General features: G+C 46.2%; 1 protein-coding gene across 3 annotated transcripts in view; it reads right to left on the reverse strand.

The window, feature by feature from the left end:
- Positions 1-2,166: 2,166 nt before the first annotated feature.
- The window catches only part of PCGF3 (polycomb group ring finger 3), a 133,068-nt gene continuing 112,927 nt past the window's right edge, over positions 2,167-22,307 (reverse strand). For all 3 annotated transcript variants that reach the window (XM_077345595.1, XM_077345593.1, XM_077345594.1), the window contains exons 3-10: positions 17,378-17,495; positions 13,823-13,919; positions 13,482-13,537; positions 11,893-12,003; positions 9,509-9,597; positions 7,737-7,874; positions 4,484-4,564; positions 2,167-2,475 (exon numbers count right to left, since the gene is read on the reverse strand). In XM_077345595.1, the coding sequence (XP_077201710.1) occupies positions 2,428-2,475; positions 4,484-4,564; positions 7,737-7,874; positions 9,509-9,597; positions 11,893-12,003; positions 13,482-13,537; positions 13,823-13,919; positions 17,378-17,486 (729 nt within the window). In that variant the 5' untranslated portion in view covers positions 17,487-17,495 and the 3' untranslated portion in view covers positions 2,167-2,427. The remainder of the gene's footprint in view (positions 2,476-4,483; positions 4,565-7,736; positions 7,875-9,508; positions 9,598-11,892; positions 12,004-13,481; positions 13,538-13,822; positions 13,920-17,377; positions 17,496-22,307) is intronic.

Raw genomic sequence — 22,307 nt, forward strand, 5'->3', positions numbered from 1 at the left:
TTGTTCAGAGTCTATATCAGGAGGTCCCCAGATGTCCATGGACTACAATTCCCATGAGCCCTTGTCAGCAGCATGCATGGGAATTGTAGTCCATGGGCATCTGGGCCACCCCTGGTCTATGTGGATCCTCCCTATGCTTTCATCTTACACAGGAGGTATGAAAAATAACAGTGCAACAGCAAGGCCAACTGAACATAAAATGCAGACGTAAAGACTGCAATGCAATTATGTAAAAATTATCCAAGACCATGGGCTAGCTGCATGAAATTAGCCAACATCTGGAAAGTATGGGGAGTCCCAGATGGTGCTAAAATAGTTAATATAACTGAGAGAAAAAAATCCTGGCCTCCCGAAGAAGTGGAATCTAGCACATCCTCCATATGAGACCATGGAAGAGAATAGGAGAGTCTGTAAAACAGGGGGAACTGATCTGAAAGTTATCCTACTTCAGACTGCTGCACAGGCTGTGCCCTGAAGATGAAACTCCTCACTGAAACCTTGGCACAGGCTTGCTCTACAATGGAAAATCCATAACCGCAGAGCAAAGGAGCTCAGGAAAAAAAGAAATTTAGCAACTATGCTAAAGATTCAGTCTGGATCTCTGTTCAGGTATAACCCCCAGGCTCAAAAGACTCCAAGGATGGGGAACCTTGCTTTTCTGCCAGTCTCTCTGAAACACGCCTCCCTCCCTATGAATCCTTATTCATGTGGCTACTCCCTGCCTCTTTCCGAACCCCAATCCCACCTGTGTTTAATCCGGAGCGGGGCTATAATGGAGAGGAGCAAGAGCTAGTTTCAAGGCAGCCTTTCACTCCACAGCAAAGCGCCACGTCACGCCGACGGCCCTCTCGCCTGCGATTCCCAGGAGCCATTTACACCTCCTTGCTCTGTATATGTGCTGCAACCAAGCTGGTGCATGAAGGAGGGAAGGCCAATTTGTGTACATGCAAAGGATACACATGCTTCCATTAGCCTGTGAGAGCACGAGTGAGAGAAAAAACCCCATGCCTGGGTCTAGGGAAACATGCAAAGATGAGAACGTGTGGGCCCGTTCTGGGTTCAGCCACTTCATCTGTTTTCAAAACTACGGTCCAAGATGAAAGAGGTCCCCTAATCTTGCCCTGCATGTCTTTTACCAAGGAAGGTTAGCATGTTGTAAGTCACACTTTGTTTGGGGCACCCTGCAAAACTGACAAAATCATTTCCAAAGATACCCACAGTGGGGAGGGGGGGAGGCGGCGGAGTCTCAAGTTGCTTAAAACAAAGCAAGCAAATTACTTCCGCTCACCTGTTTACAGAAAGAGTGTTGTTTACGGGTGTAATGCATCCCGTGGAGGGGACTGGATTAAAAACAAACCCAGATTTCAAGGCCAGGACGTTATCACGTTATCGACTAATTCCCGAGCCTACAATTGTAGCTCGGTGGAAAATCAGCGGAACGCAAAAAGGTCTTGAATTCGGGGGAACGAAAGCGGCGAGAACCCAGGTCACAGAAAATCTGCTGCAGCGTTCTCACAGAGGTCTCTTCAAAGGAACAATACTGGAGTTCAAGTAGGTCTGGCTGCTGACTGCTCATTCTGCTTACGGGAGAGGACAACCCCTCAGCCTAACCTCAGCCCCGGATTCCCAAAGCCCCTTTTACACCGCAAGGGAGAGTTTCTTCCTAAACATTCAGCACATGGAGGACGTGACTTGATAAGATAGCAACAGAAAGGGTTGGGGGGGGGGGCAGAACGAAACCCCAACTGAAACTCCTTCCATAACCTCAACCGAACAAGCCCAACAGACAAAGGGGCGTAGTAAACCCAGCAGCAGCGTCAATCACAGCAAAAGAGAACAGCTGGCCATGAGATCTTGTTCAATATCCTAAAGAAAGGTGTACTATAAAGACAAGATGGATATGAGGTATAAAAAAAGACAGAACACCTTGCAAAATGAAATATACCGCCCATCCATTCAGTTGTGAAGCGACAATAAATCCTAAATTATCTTCTTTGTGAATTCTCGTCGTTGTTTAACCTATGGGGGTCACAGCAAGATGGCAGCCAAGAACCAAGCCACATGTTCAGGATGGGGTGGGGGGTGGGGGAGGGAAGCAGGAACTGTGAAGTGTTTTCGATGTCTGTAAACTCCATGCTGGTAGTGTCCTCTTGAGTTGCAATCTCCTTTTTTTTTTTTTTTTTCGACATTTTATTTTTTTGTAGAAAAAAGTATAAATATTTTCCTGTCCACAAAGTTGGGTTTTAATGCATCTCTAGGAGAAATATTCGGAAGGATGGCTGGATGGGAAAGCGCTACTGTTTTCGGGAATGGATTCTGCTGGTTTGTAACGTGGGTGAATTTTTGCGTGATGCACGAAGAAGAAGGTGCCCGATGATAGTCTCTGCAAAAAAACAAAAATAACCGTCCAGAAGGACAAAATAGTTCTTACAGCAAGTCCATTTTGGGTCTGTAATGTAGCAGTAGAGGTGCTTTCTGAAAGATTAAAAAAAAAAAGACACAAACATAGTCGCTTGAGGAAAAGGCCAACAGAATCCTACTCAAATTGGGGGATCTCGGCAACAGGAAGCTTTTCCAGCCTTGAGTTTTTGGCTCTTTTGCAGCAAAGATGCTTGGAAGGTCAGAGGATCCCAAGAGTGGCACGGACCTTCCCCACCGGGCCACCAGTCAAGGAGGAGCTCCCCGACAACATAACATAGGAAATATTCCCATGAGAGAACGCCTGAGGACCTGTATGATGGCATCGGATATTTATGTATCGTATGACGTGTCTAGGAGATCTGAGGATCGTCTAGCAGCCAGACGAGGGACCTTTGGTGATGGTTTGCTATTGCCTGCACCCACATCATGACCCCTAGTGTTCCTTGGAGGAACTACCACCCAAATCCTTGGAGGTCTCCCGTCCAGATAGTAGCCAGGGTATTCTAGCAATTTGCCATGGAGGAGCACTGCAAATTTAGGGTAAAATTCAACAGCAGTTTCAACATGGGGCATGGAAGGACCATCAATGATATACTGAGAGCAGTGTAGCTCAGTGTCAGACTAGGGACTGGGAGGTCCAGATTCGTAGTCCCAACTTTGTCATGGCAGCTTGCAAGGAGACCTTGGGCCAGCCACATATTCTCAAGCTTTTCCTACCCCACAAGGTTGTTATAGAATCATAGAATCATAGAGTTGGAAGGGGCCATACAGGCCATCTAGTCCAACCCCCTGCTCAACGCAGGATCAGCCCAAAGCATCCTATAAGGATAAAATGGAGGGAAAGAGAATGGTGTAAGCAGGTTTGGGGGAGAAAGGCAGATTCAAATTAAGTAAAATTTGTAATGTTTTTATCCTGTCCTGTCCACAACATGTCCTGTCCACAACTTTTCTCAACCAGAGTGCTGTAGTGGTTAAGAGTGGCAGCTTCTAATCTGGCAAGCCGGGTTTGATTCCCTGCTCCTCCACGTGCAGCCAGCTAGGCGACCTAGGGCTCATCACAGTCCTGTTAGAACTATTCTCACAGAGCAGGTCTGTCAAGAGTTCACTCAGGACCCCTTTCTCACAGGCTGTCTGATGTGGGGAGGGGAAGGAAAGCTAAGCTGCTTTCAGACCCCATCGGGCAGTGAAAAGTAAGGTCTAAAACCAACTGGTCATCTTCTTCACACGTGGAACTGGCTTATACCAAAGCAAACTATCAATCCCATCAAGGTTAGCATTGGCTAGTGAGACCAACAGTGGCTTTCCAGGATCTCAGGCAGCGATCTTTCACATCATCCATAACCTGGTCCTTTCAACTAGATCTGCTAGAGATTGAACCTGGGACTTTCTGAGTGCAAGAAGATGCTCTGCCAATGGGCCTCAGTCCCTCCCTGTGTTCATTTTATCCTCACGACCACCCTGAGACAGTTCAGGCTGAGACAGTGTGCCTGGCTCAGGGTCACCCAGTGAGCTTCAGGGCTGAAGACGGATTTGAATTCAAGGCACGCCAGCAAATCAACACTCCAACCCAGCATTTTTCAACCTTTTGAGTGCAGAAGAGTTCCTGAAATATTTTTCAGGCTTCGAGGAGCCCTGGAACTGGACCGGAAGTGATTGCAGATAACCACGCCACCCTACCATGCCTGAGAAGGAGGGGGGGGGGGGGAAAGAAGGTAGAGGCAGGAATAGGCATCCAGACTTGGTCCCCTCCCCCAGGCACAGTAACCACGCAAGAATGCCACCCGCAGGTCAATGGAAGCGTCCAGTCCCCTGCTTTCATGGCAGTATTGGGAATAGCATCTGGCCGAGTATATGAAGGCTAGAGATAGGGGAAAGGCCAGGGAGCCTCTGGCGAGCTTTAATCCCTGCTCTGTCCACTATACAACACTGGCCTGAGCCACAAGGAATCTGAGAAAGGCTGAATGCCACCTGTTGGCTGCTAGTTCATAACTCTACCTTAAAGACCAAAATTCACAGGCCGAGTCTCAATTGCTAAATACACTCAGAGTTTAGAACCACGTACCTTAAATCTCCATCTTGTGACAACTACAAATTTGAGAGTGTGGTCCTTGCCCAGAATTTCTTCATTGCATAATATATCCAGCTGATAAAAAAAAAATAGAAAGATTAGGTTTATTTCACCCCCCCCCCCAAAAAAAATCAATTTCCATCTAAGCAATCAAATACCCTGAACTTTAAAAAGAAGCGGGTGGCCTAAGGGAGAAATGTAGCTGCTCCGGAGGCAAAACAGACATGCAATCTCCAAGAACTCCAATTAGACTTCTCGAAATGCAAACTCAGAGTCTTCAGCATCTAGAGATCAACCCTCCAGCAACAGCCTGTGATGTTAAACCAAGGTGCAAACTACAAAATGTTTACATAGTTCATTTCTTGGAGGGCCACATCTCCCACCATGAGCCTCTTTGCCCTCTCAGATTTTGCCGAGGTCTCCTTCCTGGTTGAGCCTTCTCTTTAGGCTGCCTGGCCAGTGTAGCAGGCCCATTCTCTTGCTGCATTCTGGACCCCCCTTCTCAAGTGTGCACAGAATTTGGCAGCTCCTGCTCCTCCCCACTGCTATATTAGTTTTTTTTGGGGGGGGGAGTGGGGTTTTCTATCATAGTTTTTATTGTTGGAGTTTGATATGTACACTGTTTATCCGGATGGTTTTAATGGGGTTTTTAATTTTGGACAAATATGTAACCCGCCACAAGCCAGAAATGAGAGTGGCAGGCAATAATCATAATCATAATCATAATCACAATCACAATTATAACAACAACAATAACAATAATAATAATTTAATCTCAATCTTTGCCTGGGTTAGGCAAACTAGGGTTGGGCACTTCAATGTCCGAAGCACTCGTTCACGTATGAACGGCCGCTTTGGAAGCCGAAATGTCCAACCCTACTCACAACAGCTTTTGACTGCCTGTGGGTCAGTCCTGTGTGTTTGTTTTCTGCTAAAATCCCTATGGTCAGCAGGAAAGGTGCGATGCAGTTATTTTAATAAACGAACCTGAGCCACGTGGCGTGGAAGTAATATTCAGACACTGGCCAGACTCACACATGCTGGCTTCGGGACTTAAAACGGCTAGTGTGGAGAAAAACAAAAACGTGGGGTCATGATGCAGACCCTCCCACAAAAGACCCAAAGCTCCTCATGGCTCGGGCTTTGGCGAGCAAAACAAGCGTGCGCCATGAGTTCGGAGCATTCCTGCATCTAGATCTAACAGGGAACCAAGTTACCAAGCTGGGCAACTGGCTCCTGGCCAGAAGTCAGATGAAGAGGAGGCCTGAGGAAAGCGCGTAGAAGAAACTGTTTTAGTAAATTACTGGGAAAGCCTGTTCCAGGCATCTGGCCTTAGGGCACAGGGGGAAACAACCAGCATAAAACAGACAGGGTATAAATGGACACCAGGACCAGAGAGGTCCAGCACCACCATAAGTACAATTAACAAGTGCAGAAAAGGGACCCGATATTTGCCGGGCAGGACTTCCCTGCCCTACCCCTTTAGCTTACAGGGCAAGGCTTTGAAGGCCATGATTATTGGAAAGGGTACAACAGGGCTATCCCTTATTTTCCACCCCTTTGACCTAATATCTAAGCCTATACACGAAGGGGGACTAAAAGTGATGTGTCAGGCATATGAGATTCCTATTCACATAGCTAATTAAGACTGCTTTGGGGAAAATGTATTAATATCTTTTAACCGGTTCAACGGGGAATTCGCGCTGAAACCGTAGCCCATTTTAAAAAATCTCCTTTCAAAAACTGCTGCCTTTGGACAAAAGGCCAGATGGAAAGGTGGGGTTAGGCATATTCATGGAGAATATCAATGGCTACCAGCCACAGGGATTAAAGAGAAAATCTACATTGAGGGGTGGTAAAACCCCTTCTGGCCATTCTTCTTGGCCCTCTAGGGCAGGGTTGGCCAAACTGTGATTCTCCAGATGTCCATGGACTACAAATACTATGAGCCCCTGCCAACAACCATGTTCATGGTAATTGTAATTCATGGATATCTGATGACCCACGGGCCACCCTTGCTCCAGGGCAATTGGCTGGCCACCTGTGAAACAGGATACTACACCAGATGGCCCACTGGTTTGAGCCAGTGGAGACGTCAAGAAGACAGACATCTTTTTGAAACACAAATCAGTGAAGTTACCAACCTGTGGAACAAAAGAGTGTCCTCCCTAGTAAGACAATAACTAGGCTGCAGTGGTGTTTCAAGGCTATGTTGGCATGACAAAGACCGTTTGTGCACTGGAGGTTTCATGCAGGGCTGCAGACTGGAGTTTTAGTCGTGGCAGGTTGGCCCACCTCTTCCTGCACCCACATGGGAGAGTATTTGGCCCAGTGCACCTCATTCGCTCCCAATCTGTGCTCCTGCATGGGAGGTGGGGCAGTGAAATTCTCAGTGCATAAACGGTCAAAAAGAAGACTTCTCCCCCCCCCCCCAAATGCATGGATGCTCAAAATCAGCAAGGCCACAATCACCATCCATATGGCTTTATAACAGAATATCCAGCTATTTCATCGGGGTTCTGGGGTGGTCAGAGTGATACCAGGATTTTTCGGGAGCATTTATAAACCGTCAGGATGCAGAGTAACGCCTGAAATCATCTCAGCTGCTTTTACCAAAGATCATGGGGTGAACAGAAAGGGTGGAGTTCATTTAGGGTAAGCCGCTAAGCCGCTATGTTGATGTGCCCCTAGGGCAGCCTTTTCCAACCTTTGGACATGGAGGAGCCCCTGAAGTAATTTTCAGGCTTTGAGGAGCTCTGAAAGTTATGTCAGCTGGCCACGCCTCCCTGCCAAATCCCCACCCCCCCCCAGAAGTTACATGTCAGGCAGGTTTGAGTAGGACTGAGGGGGAGGAGAGACAGGTGGTGGTTTAATACGGGAATAGGCATGCAGGCTCCGCCCCCTCCCAGGCATAGAAACGCTCTGGATGGGGGAGGGAGAGCAATGGAAGTGGCCAATTCCCTAGCTTGTGGCCAAGTACATTAATACCAGAGGAGAAAGGTCGTGGATGCCAGGGTGCCATCAAAATGCAACTGAGGAACAATAGGATGGAAGACAAAAAGCCCCAAGGAATGATTTCACGTTTCCCCACTTGCTACTAAGCTACCAGAAAGCTTTAATAAAACATCCCCAAATACTTCTGATGTGATTTTCTTTTTTAAGAAACGAACGGACTTGAGGTCCACAGTGGTATGCTTCATTTTCTCTACACACACAAGCCTCCTCTCCCCCGGTACTCAATCATTACCTCATTAAAAGAAGAAAGATTAAGTTTTTTGGCAATGAACTTCTTTAGATGCAAGACGGTGGCTTGTGCCGAGCAGCGGATCCATTTTCTCTTCAGTCCACGTAATTTGCTGCTGTTGCATTCCAAGCAGATGCTCACCTGCCGGGGAGGGGGGGAAGCAAACGCAGCCCATGTTTGTGAACATGTTAAGTTCTGGGTTTGTGTGACTTTTGGTTTGGCAGCCGTAAAAACGGAGAAAGGAGACCTCTGAACTTCATGAATATTCACCTTCCAATTAAGAAGAAAGCCGCTCATTGTGGTGGGGCAACAATTCTACAGACCAATGACAGTCAAACTGTTGGTCATGGCTCTCTCGCAAGAGGGCCGTGAGGCCAAAAGGAAAGAGGAAGGAGGAACAGGATGAGCTGGGAGAAGAACCTCAATTGCATAATTTCTTTGTGTGACGCACAACTTGGCCATAACATATATCCTATTGCTCAGGACAGTTATGTACCGTATTTGCCGGCGTATAAGACGACTGGGCGTATAAGACGACCCCCCAACATTTCCACTAAAAATATAGAGTTTGCTATATACCCGGGCCGCCCCTGCATCTCCCTGTGACAGGCACTAGCGCGCAAGTGCGCATGTGCGAGCTCTGCATAGACAAGGGGCGGGTCGGAGCACCACTGCTTCCCGCCGAGCAGAACGGGCCAGTCACCCCGAAAAGGCTGGCACCCCTGTCTCGCTGCTGATGCTCACCGCAGCCACGCTGATGACCCGCCGCGGCCGCGCTGGATGCCGCGCGATACTGGATGGTATGTAGAATGAGATGGGCGGGCATCGGGAGGCCACTATGGGCAGCTATGTCTATCCCAACTGAAGTGCACCCGGCGTATAGGACGACACCCCCCCACTTGGAGGCATGTTTTTCAGGGGGGGAAAGTAGTCTTATACGCCAGCAAATACAGTAGTTTATAAATGTTAAACATTTTTTTAAAGTGTTGATTACCCCTCCTCACTATAAAGGGCATAAGATTATGGTAACTGTACTCCAGGGGCATCTGAAGAGCCACAATTTGACCATCCCTGGTCTAATGCAAGCAGGAGAAGCCCCTTCAAAGTCTCTGGCAGACAACATTCACCTGCCATGCCCTTCCCTGAGGCAGGGAATACAGGACCCCAATGCAATTGTGGTGCAGACCGCCAGACTCTTTTCCATCTGTCACAGAAATACTAGTGTCATGCTTTCCAAGGAGATGTGATGGAACTGGTTCATGTCTTCTGCATGCAAGGCATGAATTCAAGTACATCTCAAATGTTTAGAGAGACCAGACATGGCCACTTCCCATTCTTCTTAATAATAATGAATCCAACATATTGAAGTTTGGAACAGAACTACCACTTGTTGCTTTTATTATTATTATATTTTTACTCTGCTTGGCTGTATTCACCTCTTATTGTTTTATGCCAATAAAGGTTTTTTATTATTATTATATTATTTTATTATTATATATATATATTATTTATCATGGCAGAGTTACACACAGGAAGCATATAATAATATACGCAGCCAGGTCGGTAAAATGGTTCTGGAGACAGAAAGAGGACACAAACCTTCCCAAGTATAACTTCAACTGAGCACCCATTCGAAAGAAACTTTTAAAAGTACTTTCCACTGAAGTTACCTAAGCCTCTAATTACTCCGTTTGTAAAAAGTATAGCGTTACTCTGGACTGTTCACAAAGGGAAGCAAGCACCTGTTTCCACAAAGGAGCCCATTTAAGCAGTACCTGTTCATCACTTCTATGATAATCATTATCTTCTTCCTGTTTCTCTTCTGACGTTTCTTTGTTTGTACTCTCGTCTGCTTTTGTTTCCCCTGTTGGGAAGAAAAGTACATTGATGATGACGTGGAAGACTTTCAAGATTCCAAAGTCACGCTCTGCCTTCAAACACGCAAGCGTGTCAACTGCATACTAAGAGAGCCAGTCAAGCTAACTGACAAATGCTCATGGGTTTGATGTGTCGCTGCACGCTTTATTTCTTGCCACGGACTTGGGTGTTTGGTAGTCAAAAGCCGGAACCTATTAATTCCAGATAAGATTACAGCATTAGTTTGCTGCTTAAGCCTTTGTTGCTTTGACTGTCAACTGTTTGCTAGCAAATCCTCCAGATTTCTCATCGACGGGGGGGAATAACTTCAGGACACACTAGGTTTATTTTCTTTGAAATTTTAACCATTAAAATCTATATTAGGAATGAAGCCCGGAACTAGATAGCTGAGGCTAGCCTGATCTTGTCAGATCTTGCAGGAAGTCCAGAGTCACCACTCAGAGGCAAGGAATGGCAAACTACATCTGTTAATTCTATTGCAGCCTTTCTCAACTTTTTGACCATTGAGAAACCCCTGAAATATTCTTCATGCTTCGAGAAACTCCAGAAGTGGGGTGATGATGCAGGATATGGTTGGGAAGCATGGCTGTGGACACGCCCACCGGGGCCCCTCCCCTTCCTGTCCCCTCCAGGCCCATCATTGGCCATTTTGGAAGGGTTGGGTGGGCCAACATGACCACATATGGTCATATCACCCAATAAATGTTTTGCAAATTTTAAAATTCCATTCAGAAAAACCTACCAGGGCCATCAAGAAACCCCAGGGTTTCATGAAACCCCGGTCTATTGCCTTGAAAACCTTACGGGTTCAACATAAATCAACTATGATTTCCCCCACCACCCAACTAGGAATGGGAGATCTGGAGGATCAGCATCAAATCAGGCTCCCAAAGAGTTTCCAATTTAGCACCTCTCAGGCCCGCTGCTCATAAGCCCCGCCTACCCTTCCTCCCTGCTCTTATCCCACACACCGACATACATACACCCAGCCACTATCTAGGGCACAGGGCTTCTATCCCATCTTCTCCAGCAACAGAGGATGAGCTCTTTTGTTATGCACCTCAGCCACTTCCTTCCCCACCCAAGCAAATACACAGGAAAATGGCAATTAGCAACTGAGGAAGGATTCTGCAGGGGCTTTTGCAGGCACTCATGCTGGCTGAGGAGGGATTTAAGAGCCCTCTTCAGAAGTAAATCAGTGCATGGATCCCTTCAGCCCTTGCTCGATTGGCACCCTGTCTCGGTATTTAGGAGCCAATACTTCCTAAAGCCTGAATGTGACATCCCGATCTTATGTTTGCAAACTAAATCCCATTTTTAAAGCCTTGCAAATAGCACCACCCTGAGCCAGCATGCTGGAAGGGCGGTCTAAAAATCTAAGAAAGTTAAACTAAGCTAAACAATATGGAAGCTACTCCCAATGCCTTAGGCCAAAAGGAAAGGCTGGAGACAAGTATCTTAATCCATGAGTAAAGCCCTTCTGGAGGCAACCTGTAACACCAGTGTGATATTTGCAATGTCAGTGTTTTGATGCATTTTACTGGGGTAGCCATCTGCATGCCCCCATTGCATAGCTTGCTTTAGGGCCACGCTCCATTCCATTTTTTGCAGCACGTGTGAATAAAGTGTGCTTCTATCCCTGCCAAGGGGCTACAAGCCAGCTTTATCTGAGTGCAGCAGAGGGGAGTCAACACCCACTGACTAGCCCAAGATTCCTACTTCAAAGTCTCCTTACATATCAGGATTCGGGGGCCAATCCCTCTACTTCAGCAGCAAATAGGCCATATAATTATGCTGGGTGGAAAACCCCAAGTACCATTTATTAACCATGCCATGAAGCCTTGCTAGTTGGGAAGCCAGTGCATGCAGGTTTCCAACCAGGCCTGCCAGGCATTTCACTGGCTGGCAGCCCCCAAACTCCACAACTGCTTCCGAGGGTGGCAGAAGGGAAATGCTGTGAAAAAATCACCAATGGTACCGTGTCCAATGCTCCAATGGCACCGTGTCACTTCCTGCACAAATCTGGAAGTGATGTCACATTGCTGGAGCAATGGCGTTAGAAACATCCCGCCATTCCCTCCCATCCCGAGCCTCCCGTCAGCTGCCAGCATTTCGCTGGCAGCCACGGTTGCCAACCCATGGCAAAATGGACTCATCATTTCTCACAATCTGAGCCTATTCAGTAAAAGGAGCACTGTTCGGAACAAAACAGAAACAACTTTTCCTTTGGTAACCACAAGGATGCTTTTAAAACAGCAAAACGCACGCAATGCTTGTTTACCGTTACGGTGAGAATCTAAATGTTGCTTGGCCGAGCACGTCTCCCCTTTGATGTCACCTGGTACTTCCATGCCCAATTTGTGGTAGAATTCCCTCTGCTTCCTCATTTCCGCTGTTTAACATTTCAAAACAGTGTCTTTTGTTAAGAGCAGTGGACTTCAACAAGTCAAGTAAGCGGCTTGCCGCTCGCCGCAGTGTCGACAAATGCGTCAAGAGCACCCTCTAACGTTTGCCTGCTTTCCTGCAGCTAATTCGCTGAGCAAAAACTTGACCCATTTCCTCTAAACTTCAACCACTTCCCAAAGGATGCAATTCTATTTTCGGACCTAAAATGACATATGTCCCATGCAGCAGTCCAGCTGTACTTTGGTAAGACTTAGAATTAAGAGAGGGGAAAGTTTTCTCCACTTTTGTCAGATCCCCCCCAAATGCAACTTTTAAGTCAAAAATAGCCAGGCCATTTATAGGCCTTACAGTGTTCCCAATGAACTGAACTGCAAAGAAACTGGGCTTCCCAATTTACAAAGTTTCCACTAACGAACAACTTGCACATTTTAAAAACTATTACTGGAAAATGTTCACGGGTGACTGGTCATTCTTGACATTTTAGAAGGCCCAAATATCGTGGTTTCAGATCTGGCTTTGACATGTACACACACCATTCTTTAGTATGCGTGCCTTACTGCTATAGGGTGGAAATGAGGATGACAGTTGAACATTTACCACCTTTTATTTGGTGTGCTTTAAAAAAAATACTATAGAAATAAAATACTTCTCACATAGTATAGCAATACTTCCAAGCTTCCAGTACATAGAGGGCTTCCATGTTGCCACTATGTTTACGCTACTGCACATATTTCTTTGCAGTACTGCATTCATTGATGCATTCATTTCTGCTAGATCCAAGACTCTGAAAAAACCATTCTGAGACAGTACAGATGCTATTTACCATTACTGTGCAAATGCTACTTCTGCAGCAACTTCAGAATCTGAAATAATACTATTTGACAATCCTTGTTAACATAATTTTCAATAAAGTGTATCAGACTTCAATAAGGTCTCCCCTGGCCACAGGTAAGGATTGGGGGTAGGACTGCCAGATTCAGGTTGGGAAACTCCTGGAGATTTGGAGATGGAGGCTGGGGAAGACCTTAGTGGGATGCAATGCCATAGAATCCACCCTCCAAAGCATCCATTTTCTCCAGGGGAACTGATCTCTGAAGTCTGGAGATGAGCTGTAATTCCACCTGGAGGCTGGCATTCCTCGTCTTCGGTCATATCCCTGTAATTTGTGAACTGGCACCAATAATATGGATCCAACAGACCTAGGAGCACTCCCAGAACCTCTTCAAAATCTCAAGAATTACTGCTAAATGCCAGTACCTTCCGAGATTCCCATACGGATAACAAATCCTCAAATATACCAAAGAGGTCATGAGAAATTACTCTGTCTGGAGTAATTTGGTTAAAGCAAGCATAAACAAAATTGGACATGATGCCCTAAGTACCCATGGTTCTGTGCCTTCCAAGCTCCACACAGAAAAGCTTTAATCCCATGTAATGGTCACTCAAAAGCATGGCACAACTTACCTTCTTGAAGACCTGGAACAAGTTTGTAAACAATATCCTGCATCGTTCTGTCATGACTGGCAAGAAGGAAGAAAAACAGAAGTCAACAAGTGAGTACTGCCTTGACGAATGCCCGTATTTAACACTGAATGCTGAAATGAGAGTCAAAGTCACCCATCTCTTGGCCCTAAGGTGCGTGCAGCTTCAATAAAAGCAAAGATGGGTGATTTCTCAGACCGGTCTGAATCTAGTAATTAGGAGAAAGAGAATGATTTCTTTTAAATGCAGCTGCAAACTGGCCTGCTAATTAGAAAAGCAAGCCCAGCGGATCTCTGCGCATTACTCTTCACGCCCTTACTTACCCAATATATTGTAGTGGATGGCTCTGGTGTATGACAATTCTGCATGTGGGACAGGTGTTATTTTCCTCCAGATACTTGACCAAGCAACTCCTGCAGACTGTTGACAGATGAATTCATGGTCAGCGGGATACAGCGTTAGGTCCCTTACTTTCGAGCAAGCGCCTAAACAAACACCTTCACCGGTACTGCCAAGTCAAACAAGAGCTGTTCGAAGCTGTATGTGGGACATAGTCCAGTGACTGACTGCACTCATCTGCCAGTTTTAACAAGTGAAGGACCCACTAAGCACTTACACAGACTAAGGACCTAAGTAAGCACTTAGACCACATGGTTCCAGCGAACTTCTGGCTCTTTTCAGAGGAGAGGATAGAAAGAATTCTCCACCGCACTGGCCTGTTAACAGGGACCTGAAGAATACCTAGGAAATGAACACTATTCTTGGCCCAAGAACAGGGGAGGGAGGTGCTGTTCGTTCCGTTTTAATTTTAAGCTGCTTGGCATTTCATTCAAGCATTCATTAGAGGCCTTGATCTGGATGGCCCAAGAAGCTAAGCAAGGCCAAATCTGGTTAGTACATGGATAGGAGACTACCAAGGAAGTCCAGGGCTGTTCCACAAAGGCAGGCAACAGCAAACTACCTCCAAACATCTCTTGTCTGGACATCCCCGCAAGGTCTCCGTTAAGCCGGCTGCAAATTGACAGCACTTTTCACCACCAATATCCAATGTGGAGGCCGTTCCAAAGGAGAGCGTGTTATTAAAATGTTTGTTTCTTATGTAGAGCACAAAATTTATTACCTTGACATTCAGTGCCAATTTGAGTTCTGTATACATAGCTAATTCTATTTATAAGGGGCTCGCTAAATATCGGGTTAGGGGGCCATCTCCGGCAGCAGACAAGATTATTCTGGCATCTCATTTTGTTGGGTAACCGAAGTTCCCTGCAGTAACGATGCGCTTAGCATTTCATTCTGCCCGCAGCTCCTCGACGGATGGGCTGCCTCTTCCAGCAACACTGCAGCAGCTTTGAAAACGTGGCTTCTGCAGGTAAACAGCGCCATCTATACCTCATGCCCAAAAATGCACATTTCATCCGTTTTGAGCCCAATTTAAAAAGTAAGCACAAGGAGAGTATTTGCTAGTTCCCAGAACAAGGCACTCAAGAGCCTTCAGAGGGGAGCCCGTTGAGAAGGCGGGAAGAAATAGAGCAATCGCTTGGGGTTGTCCATGCACAAAAATATTTAAATGAAGGAGACACACAGCAGGGCGGCGCTCCGAAGACAAGCAGAATGTATCAGTCATAGCCTGATGATCTTGCTCTTCCATGGAGGAGGAGCTGCTATGTCTATGCAAGGGTAGAGTCACAAACCTATTGTCTGGTCTCCATCTGGCCAACAGCCTCTACTAATATAATTAAGAAGACTGATAGTCTAAGGCCCCATCTGGGCCAATGCTGTAACAGTCCAGCATCCTCTAAATGAGGATGAGTGAATCATGTTAAAATGGGCCTGAACTCTGCATTCAACTTAATTAGCAAACAGGGATATATGACAGACCGATAGAGATCAAGGGGAGGGGGGAATTTCACAGTCAAGAGTAGTTCGGCCGTGGCATCAGCTGCCTACGGAGGTGATAAGCTATCCCTTACCGGCAAGCAGCAGCTGGACAGATACTTATCCCGGATGTTTTAGGCACTGAGCGGGTGGGTTGGACTAGATGGCCTGTTTCGCCCCTTCTAATTCTATGAATCTATGCGATGACGAACCATCTGCTTAACTCTTTCAGATATCCCTTCGACAGTACTCATTCACTTCATTAGTCAACCCAAAAAAGTTTTGAGCCCACATTATCATAGAATCATAGAGTTGGAAGGGGCCATACAGGCCATCTAGTCCAACCCCCTGCTCAACGCAGGATCAGCCCTAAGCATCCTAAAGCATCCAAGAAAAGTGTGTATCCAACCTTTGCTTGAAGACTGCCAGTGAAGTCATCAGTATCCAAGTCATCGGTATAAACGTTAGCCAAGTCACCGGAAACCATCAATTTAGTACCATTGCTTACTTTGGATGGGAGAAAGAAAAGCGGCGCTCTCCCAAACAATTGAGCTTACACTGGGACCCGCTACAGCCAACCATCTCCACTTGGCTTCCATTACATCTTCCAGAACACTTTGCCCCTCCCCCTCCTCAACATTCCCAAAAGCTCATCTTAACATTCCATACCCCTGATCACTAAATAACACCAGAACATCAAAATAGGTTATTTGGTATCATACTGTTCACTCAATTTAGACACATCCCCCCTGTTCCTAGGAAAGAGGTTAATGTCAGAATACGGAATTCATACTCTGCGAGCCGAAAGGATCCAGCCTTGGGGTCCACCTTCCTCAGTAGAAAGCGATACCTGGGAAGGCCAAGTGCCGTTTCTAAAGATGTGGAATGGGTTGGATCCAAAGTATGTTTATTAAAGACATAATGGAATTTGCCTGCCTTGCTTGCCCCCTTCCTCTTGCGGTCCACTGATCTCTGTAAAATGCTGCCGGAAGGGGGGCAGGGGGAATAGTGGACCTTGAGGAATGTCACTAGGGGATCCACAGCAGGGCTGGGGAATCAGCAGAACTTGCCAATTTAAATCTGAATCAAACCCACTCTGTGTTCCTGGATGTCTGCATCCAAAGTTCAGTGGGATCTGGGATAAAAAAACAAACTTGGTATTTTGCTTAGGTGGACCTCAGAGGGCAGAGAGAGCCGCAGCAAGGAACTCTTTTCCTTACACACTAAAAGGTCCTACCATTCTAGGTTTTAAAGTGGCTTTATACTCTATTTTATAACGTCCTGCTCTTAACTGTTAGCCCCCTTGGTGGCACTCACTGGGCAGAAAGGCAGAGTATGCATTCTGTAACTAAGCGAACAAGCATGTGATAACAGTTCTCTTAACTTAGATGCAAGAGGGCAGCCGTGTTGTTCTGAAGTAGCACCACAAAAATTGAGTCCAACAGCGCCTTTAAGACCAAGCAAGATTTAAGATCTTGCTTGGTCTTAAAGGCGCTATTGGACTCGGTTATCTTCACTGTGAGATTAGCTTCCTCGTATCTGATTCCATCGCCCAGCAAAAACAACGATAAAAAAACCTTAGCCCTAAAACCTCTAAACCAACATTTTCTTTTTAAAATTAATTTGTTTGTTTGTTTATTTATTTATTTCAATTTGTATGCCACCGCATTTCACAGAATAAAACATTAAAAGACAATAAAATCCCCCATAAAACCCCAATGACAACAGACAAGCAAGTGGTCAAAAAGGTATTTCAACAATCTATCCCATCCCGCCTCGTTCAGACGGAGGCTGAGTCTTCTTCCACTTGATTGGGAGTGAATAGCTGCAGATCTAACAGACTCTCATAGACTTTGGGAAGGGGTCCTTGATGGAAACACCGGGAGCCTTCCCTGGCCTCAACCAAATGCCTGGTGGAAGAGCTCCGTCTTGCAGGCCCTGTGGAAAGCTGACAAATTAAAAATCAAACGGCACTTATACAAAACGGTGACTTTCATACTCACATGTATGCAAGCATTCTGTTACAGTGGTAGCATCAATAAGGTAACCATTGCAAAGACGACAGGTTATATGGGCATTGATGTCCCAAAGCTTAATCTTTCTCGTCAGCATCTTTGGTGTCTGTAAAATAACCAAGACAGCCAAGTGTTTGTTTGTTTTTTCCCCCCCAAGATGGCATTTGGCTAACGGAAACACTTGACATTCAGGATAAACTTGCCAGAAGTTTTCTTGCTCACAAGATTTTTAGAGGAGGAGGTTAGTATACGAACAAGGAGCATCAAAATGAAGGTAAATGCTGCAGAAGGTCTTTCCTAACTAGCTGGGGAAAAGGTTTTAACAGAGATCTGGTTCTCCCAAGAGCGGATGAACTGTCTGAGCTGTAACACACAGCTAAAGCGGTACATTTCTGTCCTATTTTTCCAACAGTCATCTTCTAAGTTAGCTTACATCAACCAGTGACTTTAACAGCACAAAGACAAGACACACAAGAACAGAGCAGAGTAAAAAGGAAGAGTATGATCTTACTTTAAACTGCCTGGGGTGGAGGGAGGCTGGCACAATTCAATACATCTTCACAGCCCGTCCATGAAAAAGAATATCCCTGCCCACTCAAAACCAGTAAGTCAGGGAGGAAGACTTTAGCCTAGCCTTTCTGTACTGCTACCTTAGCTTTGTTTTTTATATGTGAAAAGTATCCTTCCCTTTGAAGGAATCATACAGCCCTTCCAACCTTTGCACTCTGAAACTGTACAGGCCTGATGCTGACCTACCAACTCATTAAGGAAAATGAGGCCAGAAACTTGAGGGTTAAACTTAGATGTTCCCAACGATCCACTTAAGTTGGTCACTATAGTGCTGGGTGTTCATGGTTCCCAACTGCAGAAAAAACAAACACAATGGAAAAACTATAGTAGCATGGCGCTAGGAAAAAGGGGGGGGTTATATCCTGCTTTGCACTACTCAAAGGAGTCCCAAAGTGGCTCGCAAACACCTTTCCCTCCCTTCCCCCGCAACAGACACCATGTGAGGTAGGTGAGACTGAGTGAGCTCTAAGAGAACTGCTCTGTGAAAGCAGCCCTAAGAGAATTGTGAGTAGCCCGAGGTCACCTAGCTGGCTGCATGTGGAGGAGTTCTCCAGATCAGAGTTCACTAGGGATGTGCGATGTGAGGATCAAACCTGGTTCTCTAGATCAGGGGTAGTCAACCTGTGGTCCTCCAGATGTTCATGGACTACAATTCCCATGAGCCCCAGCCAGCAAACGCTGGCAGGGGCTCATGGGAATTGTAGTCCATGGACATCTGGAGGACCACAGGTTGACTACCCCTGCTCTAGATTAGAGTCCACAGTTCTTTAACAACTATACTACTCTGCCTCTCTGAATCAATTCACAAATTACCAGTGTCCAGTTTAGACACAGGGCACTCACTTTGCTAATCTTGCTTCGATGGCCCCTATGACACCAGTGGTCAGCCTGTTCCATTGCTGTACCAAGGCAAGAGTCAAGATACGTCTCTTCATGTTTAAAGCTATGGGACTTGAGCTCGTTATTCTTTGTCAAAAACTTATTCTCGGACTGTGATATCATGAACTGGCATATCATGAACTGGCATCTCCTTGTGGCATCACAGAGCTCAAACCAACATATGAATGGTGGCCATCATGCAATGAGCTCCCCATTCAAAGTTACCAGTCACCACTGAGGTTGGGCAGGAGATTCGAAGAGGCTGTGATCCTGAGGAAGCTTTTCTGGGAGTAAGCCCCACTGAGTAACATAGGACTTCCTTCTGTGTAGGCCTGCTTAAGGGGTGCCCCTCCAAGCAACACTGAATACTGCTTCACTATGAAAACTTGCCATGACCTTCCCATTCCTCATTGCACATGCCATGTCTAGACCAGGGGTAGTCAAACTGCGGCCCTCCAAATGTCCATGTGCTACAATTCCCATGAACCCCTGCCAGCAAATGCTGGTAGGGGCTCATGGGAATTGTAGTCCATGGACATCGGGAGGGCCGCAGTTTGACTACCCCTGGTCTAGACAATATGTGTAAACTGACCATTGGATGCTCACCATGATGGGTTCTTCTCCTCTGAGGGTCATTCCCACCATCTGATTAACAGCAACAGGAACTCATCTTTTTAAACTTTCTGTTGTTATGACCCATTATGCATGGGCCGGAATGCCCGAAATGGCGGCGACAGGGATTCAGGGAAAATCCCCGATTATGCCCGACGTCGCCACCATCTAGGGCCCGGCCCGACCCAGGCCCTCAGAAGACCCACGTTAATGAAACGCAGGTTCTTCCAGAGTCCTGGGACTCCCAAGGGTGCAGGCAAGGTGTGCATAACTGGAGGTCATTCCCTGACCTATGGCAACCCTGCAGGGATGCTTCTCGCCCCTGCCAGCTCCACAGCTCCGCAGAGCCGACAGGGGCGCCCCCCCACCCCCGCCATGGTGGGAGAGCAGCATGCTGTTCCCCACCATCTTGCAGTGGGGGCCCTCTGCCCCAAATCCCCCCCCCATAGCTGCTGTCACCGCTTAGAAGCACTCCCTGCCCTGCGCTGTGTGTGCGGGGCCGTTGTGCCAGCACAGCCGGTGGAACTCCACCCCCATGCATACATGGGGGACAGTGGGGCTTTTGGCCCCGCTGCAATGGCATGGCAGCAGCGCGGCATAGCTTCCACCGTGCATAATGGGTCCCTGGGAGACATGCTCTCCAGTTTGGCATCTCCAACCAAAGTCTATTGAGAAATACGATCTCTCTAGTCAAGGAGAAAAAAGGAAAATAACAGGAGACAGAAAAGCCAAGAAGAGATCCCTTGAAGGAGTCTTCCTAGCGATGACTCCAGGAGGGACAAGATGTCCTCCATTCCTCAGAGGAGAAGAACCCTTCATGGTGAGTATACAATGGTCAGTTCTTCCCCTGAGATGGAAGACATCTTGATTGGGGCCTGCCCTCAGTTATTGGGTGGGATGTAGTCATTGTCACTCAAAATATTTTGCAGCATCTGTCTACTAAAGTCAGCAACTTCTGAGCTATTAATCCTGAAATATTTGACAAAGGCAGATAAAGGTCACCACTTTGCACATCTCTTCAACAGATGCATGCTTGACTAGGGCCATATTGGTGGCAGCACTCCTGATGGAGTGAACAATAACACCTGGAATTTTACGTGCCTCGTGGGCCTCAACTATACAAGCTTTAATGGTACTACTTACTGGAGTCAGCATGACCAATGTGGAACCTCCAGAATACATCTTCCTGCTGATTCCAGATTTTCTGTATTATTGGGAGAGGGGTGAAAGCAAAAAGTAGTTCGTTGGACCATGGAAATGTTAGTGCATCCACTGATTCTGCTCTTGGGTGATAAATCTTGTAAAGTGCCTCAGTTGATCGTTTTCTGGAGATGCAAACAAATCGATTTGTCGGTTCCCAAATCAATTGGTGATTTGAAGAAATAACTCCCTCTTCAGAGACCTTCCCCTCCCATGTGGTCTGTCCACTGAAGCAATTTGCTTTGTGTCTGGTACATCCTTTGATGTTTTTGGCTAAAATTTATGACAGATTCTTCTCAGCCCGGGATATTTTTATCACTTCTTTGTATAATGTTCCCAACCCTCCCTGCTTGTTGATACAAGTCTTGGCTGAGATGTTGTCTGTTCTGATTAGCACACACTTGTGTAGTATGTCTGGATGAAAATACTTCAGGCTAGCCATATGGCACTCAGTTCCAGGAGACTGATAATTCATCTTGGATTCTGAACTGGTCCATATGCCCTGAATTGGTCTTATGTCCAGTGTTGTTCCCTATCCTGAGAGGCTGGCATTGGTAATCCTCCGCAGTATTTGTTTCCAATACACTTTGCCTTGGAGTAGGTTGGAGGGTCTAGTCACCAAAAGTGGCTGGTCTTTACCTGATTTTCTTTTCACAAAATCTGAGATTGACAGGGTTATAGAAGTTGTTGTTGTTGTTTCACATGTAGACGTGACCCTTGCAAAGCATCTACAATGGAAATCAGCAACATCATGGCCAACATCATGGCCAACATCATGAATGATGTGGACTGGCTTTCATTATGATTCTTGATAGTTTTTTATTTTTTGCACTTTGGCCTCAGGTAAGAACAGATGACCGGAGGTGGTGTCAATAAAGATGTTCTAGGTTCTGGATAGGAGAGAAGGTCTTCTGAAGGGTGGCCATAATCCTGTGGACCTAGAGACACTGAGCCATCATTTGCAAATCAAACTGCACCTTGCTTCTAGAACAAGATCTGATGAGTAGTTCTTCTAGTTAAGGATGCAAATGAATCCCTTGTTTTCTCAGAGTTATTAGCATTTTGGAGAAGACTTTTGGGGCTATGCCAAGGCCAAATGTGAGCACTCTGAACTGAAAATGACCTTCCCCGGGGCAGAAACAAAGATATTTTCCATTCATGGAAATGAGAAATTCCTTTGGTCCCAGCGATTCTTTGGACTGAAGGATTTTCATCCCAAAACATCTTATCTTGATGAATCTGTTCAAGACCATTCAATACAGAAAGGCTCTCCAGTTTCCATTCTTCATAGGGACCATAAAGAATAAAGAGTAGACACTTGATATCTAGTCAGAGGGTGGCACGGGATCAATGGGCTGTATGAAGAGAAAATGTTGAATAGCCTGGTAGGTTCTTTGTCATTTCTCTGGTCTCTTGGAGATCAGAGAAAGTATGAAGCGATCCAGTGCAAGATTGAAGAGTTTGACCGTATATCTCTTAGAGACTATTTTGATGGTCCAAGCATTTGCTTAGAACTGGGTCATCCTCCCCCCCCCTAGGAATGTCAAAGGCATTGTGCTGCCCTGGCAGAATGATAAATTGTCTACACATAGCAAGTGCATACATGAATTGATCAAGGAAAATGTAATTAGTACTTGCCCTTTAAGAGGGAGTTGAG

Source organism: Paroedura picta, chromosome 7 (genome assembly GCF_049243985.1).
Source record: "Paroedura picta isolate Pp20150507F chromosome 7, Ppicta_v3.0, whole genome shotgun sequence".
Taxonomy (NCBI): Eukaryota; Metazoa; Chordata; class Lepidosauria; order Squamata; family Gekkonidae; genus Paroedura; species Paroedura picta.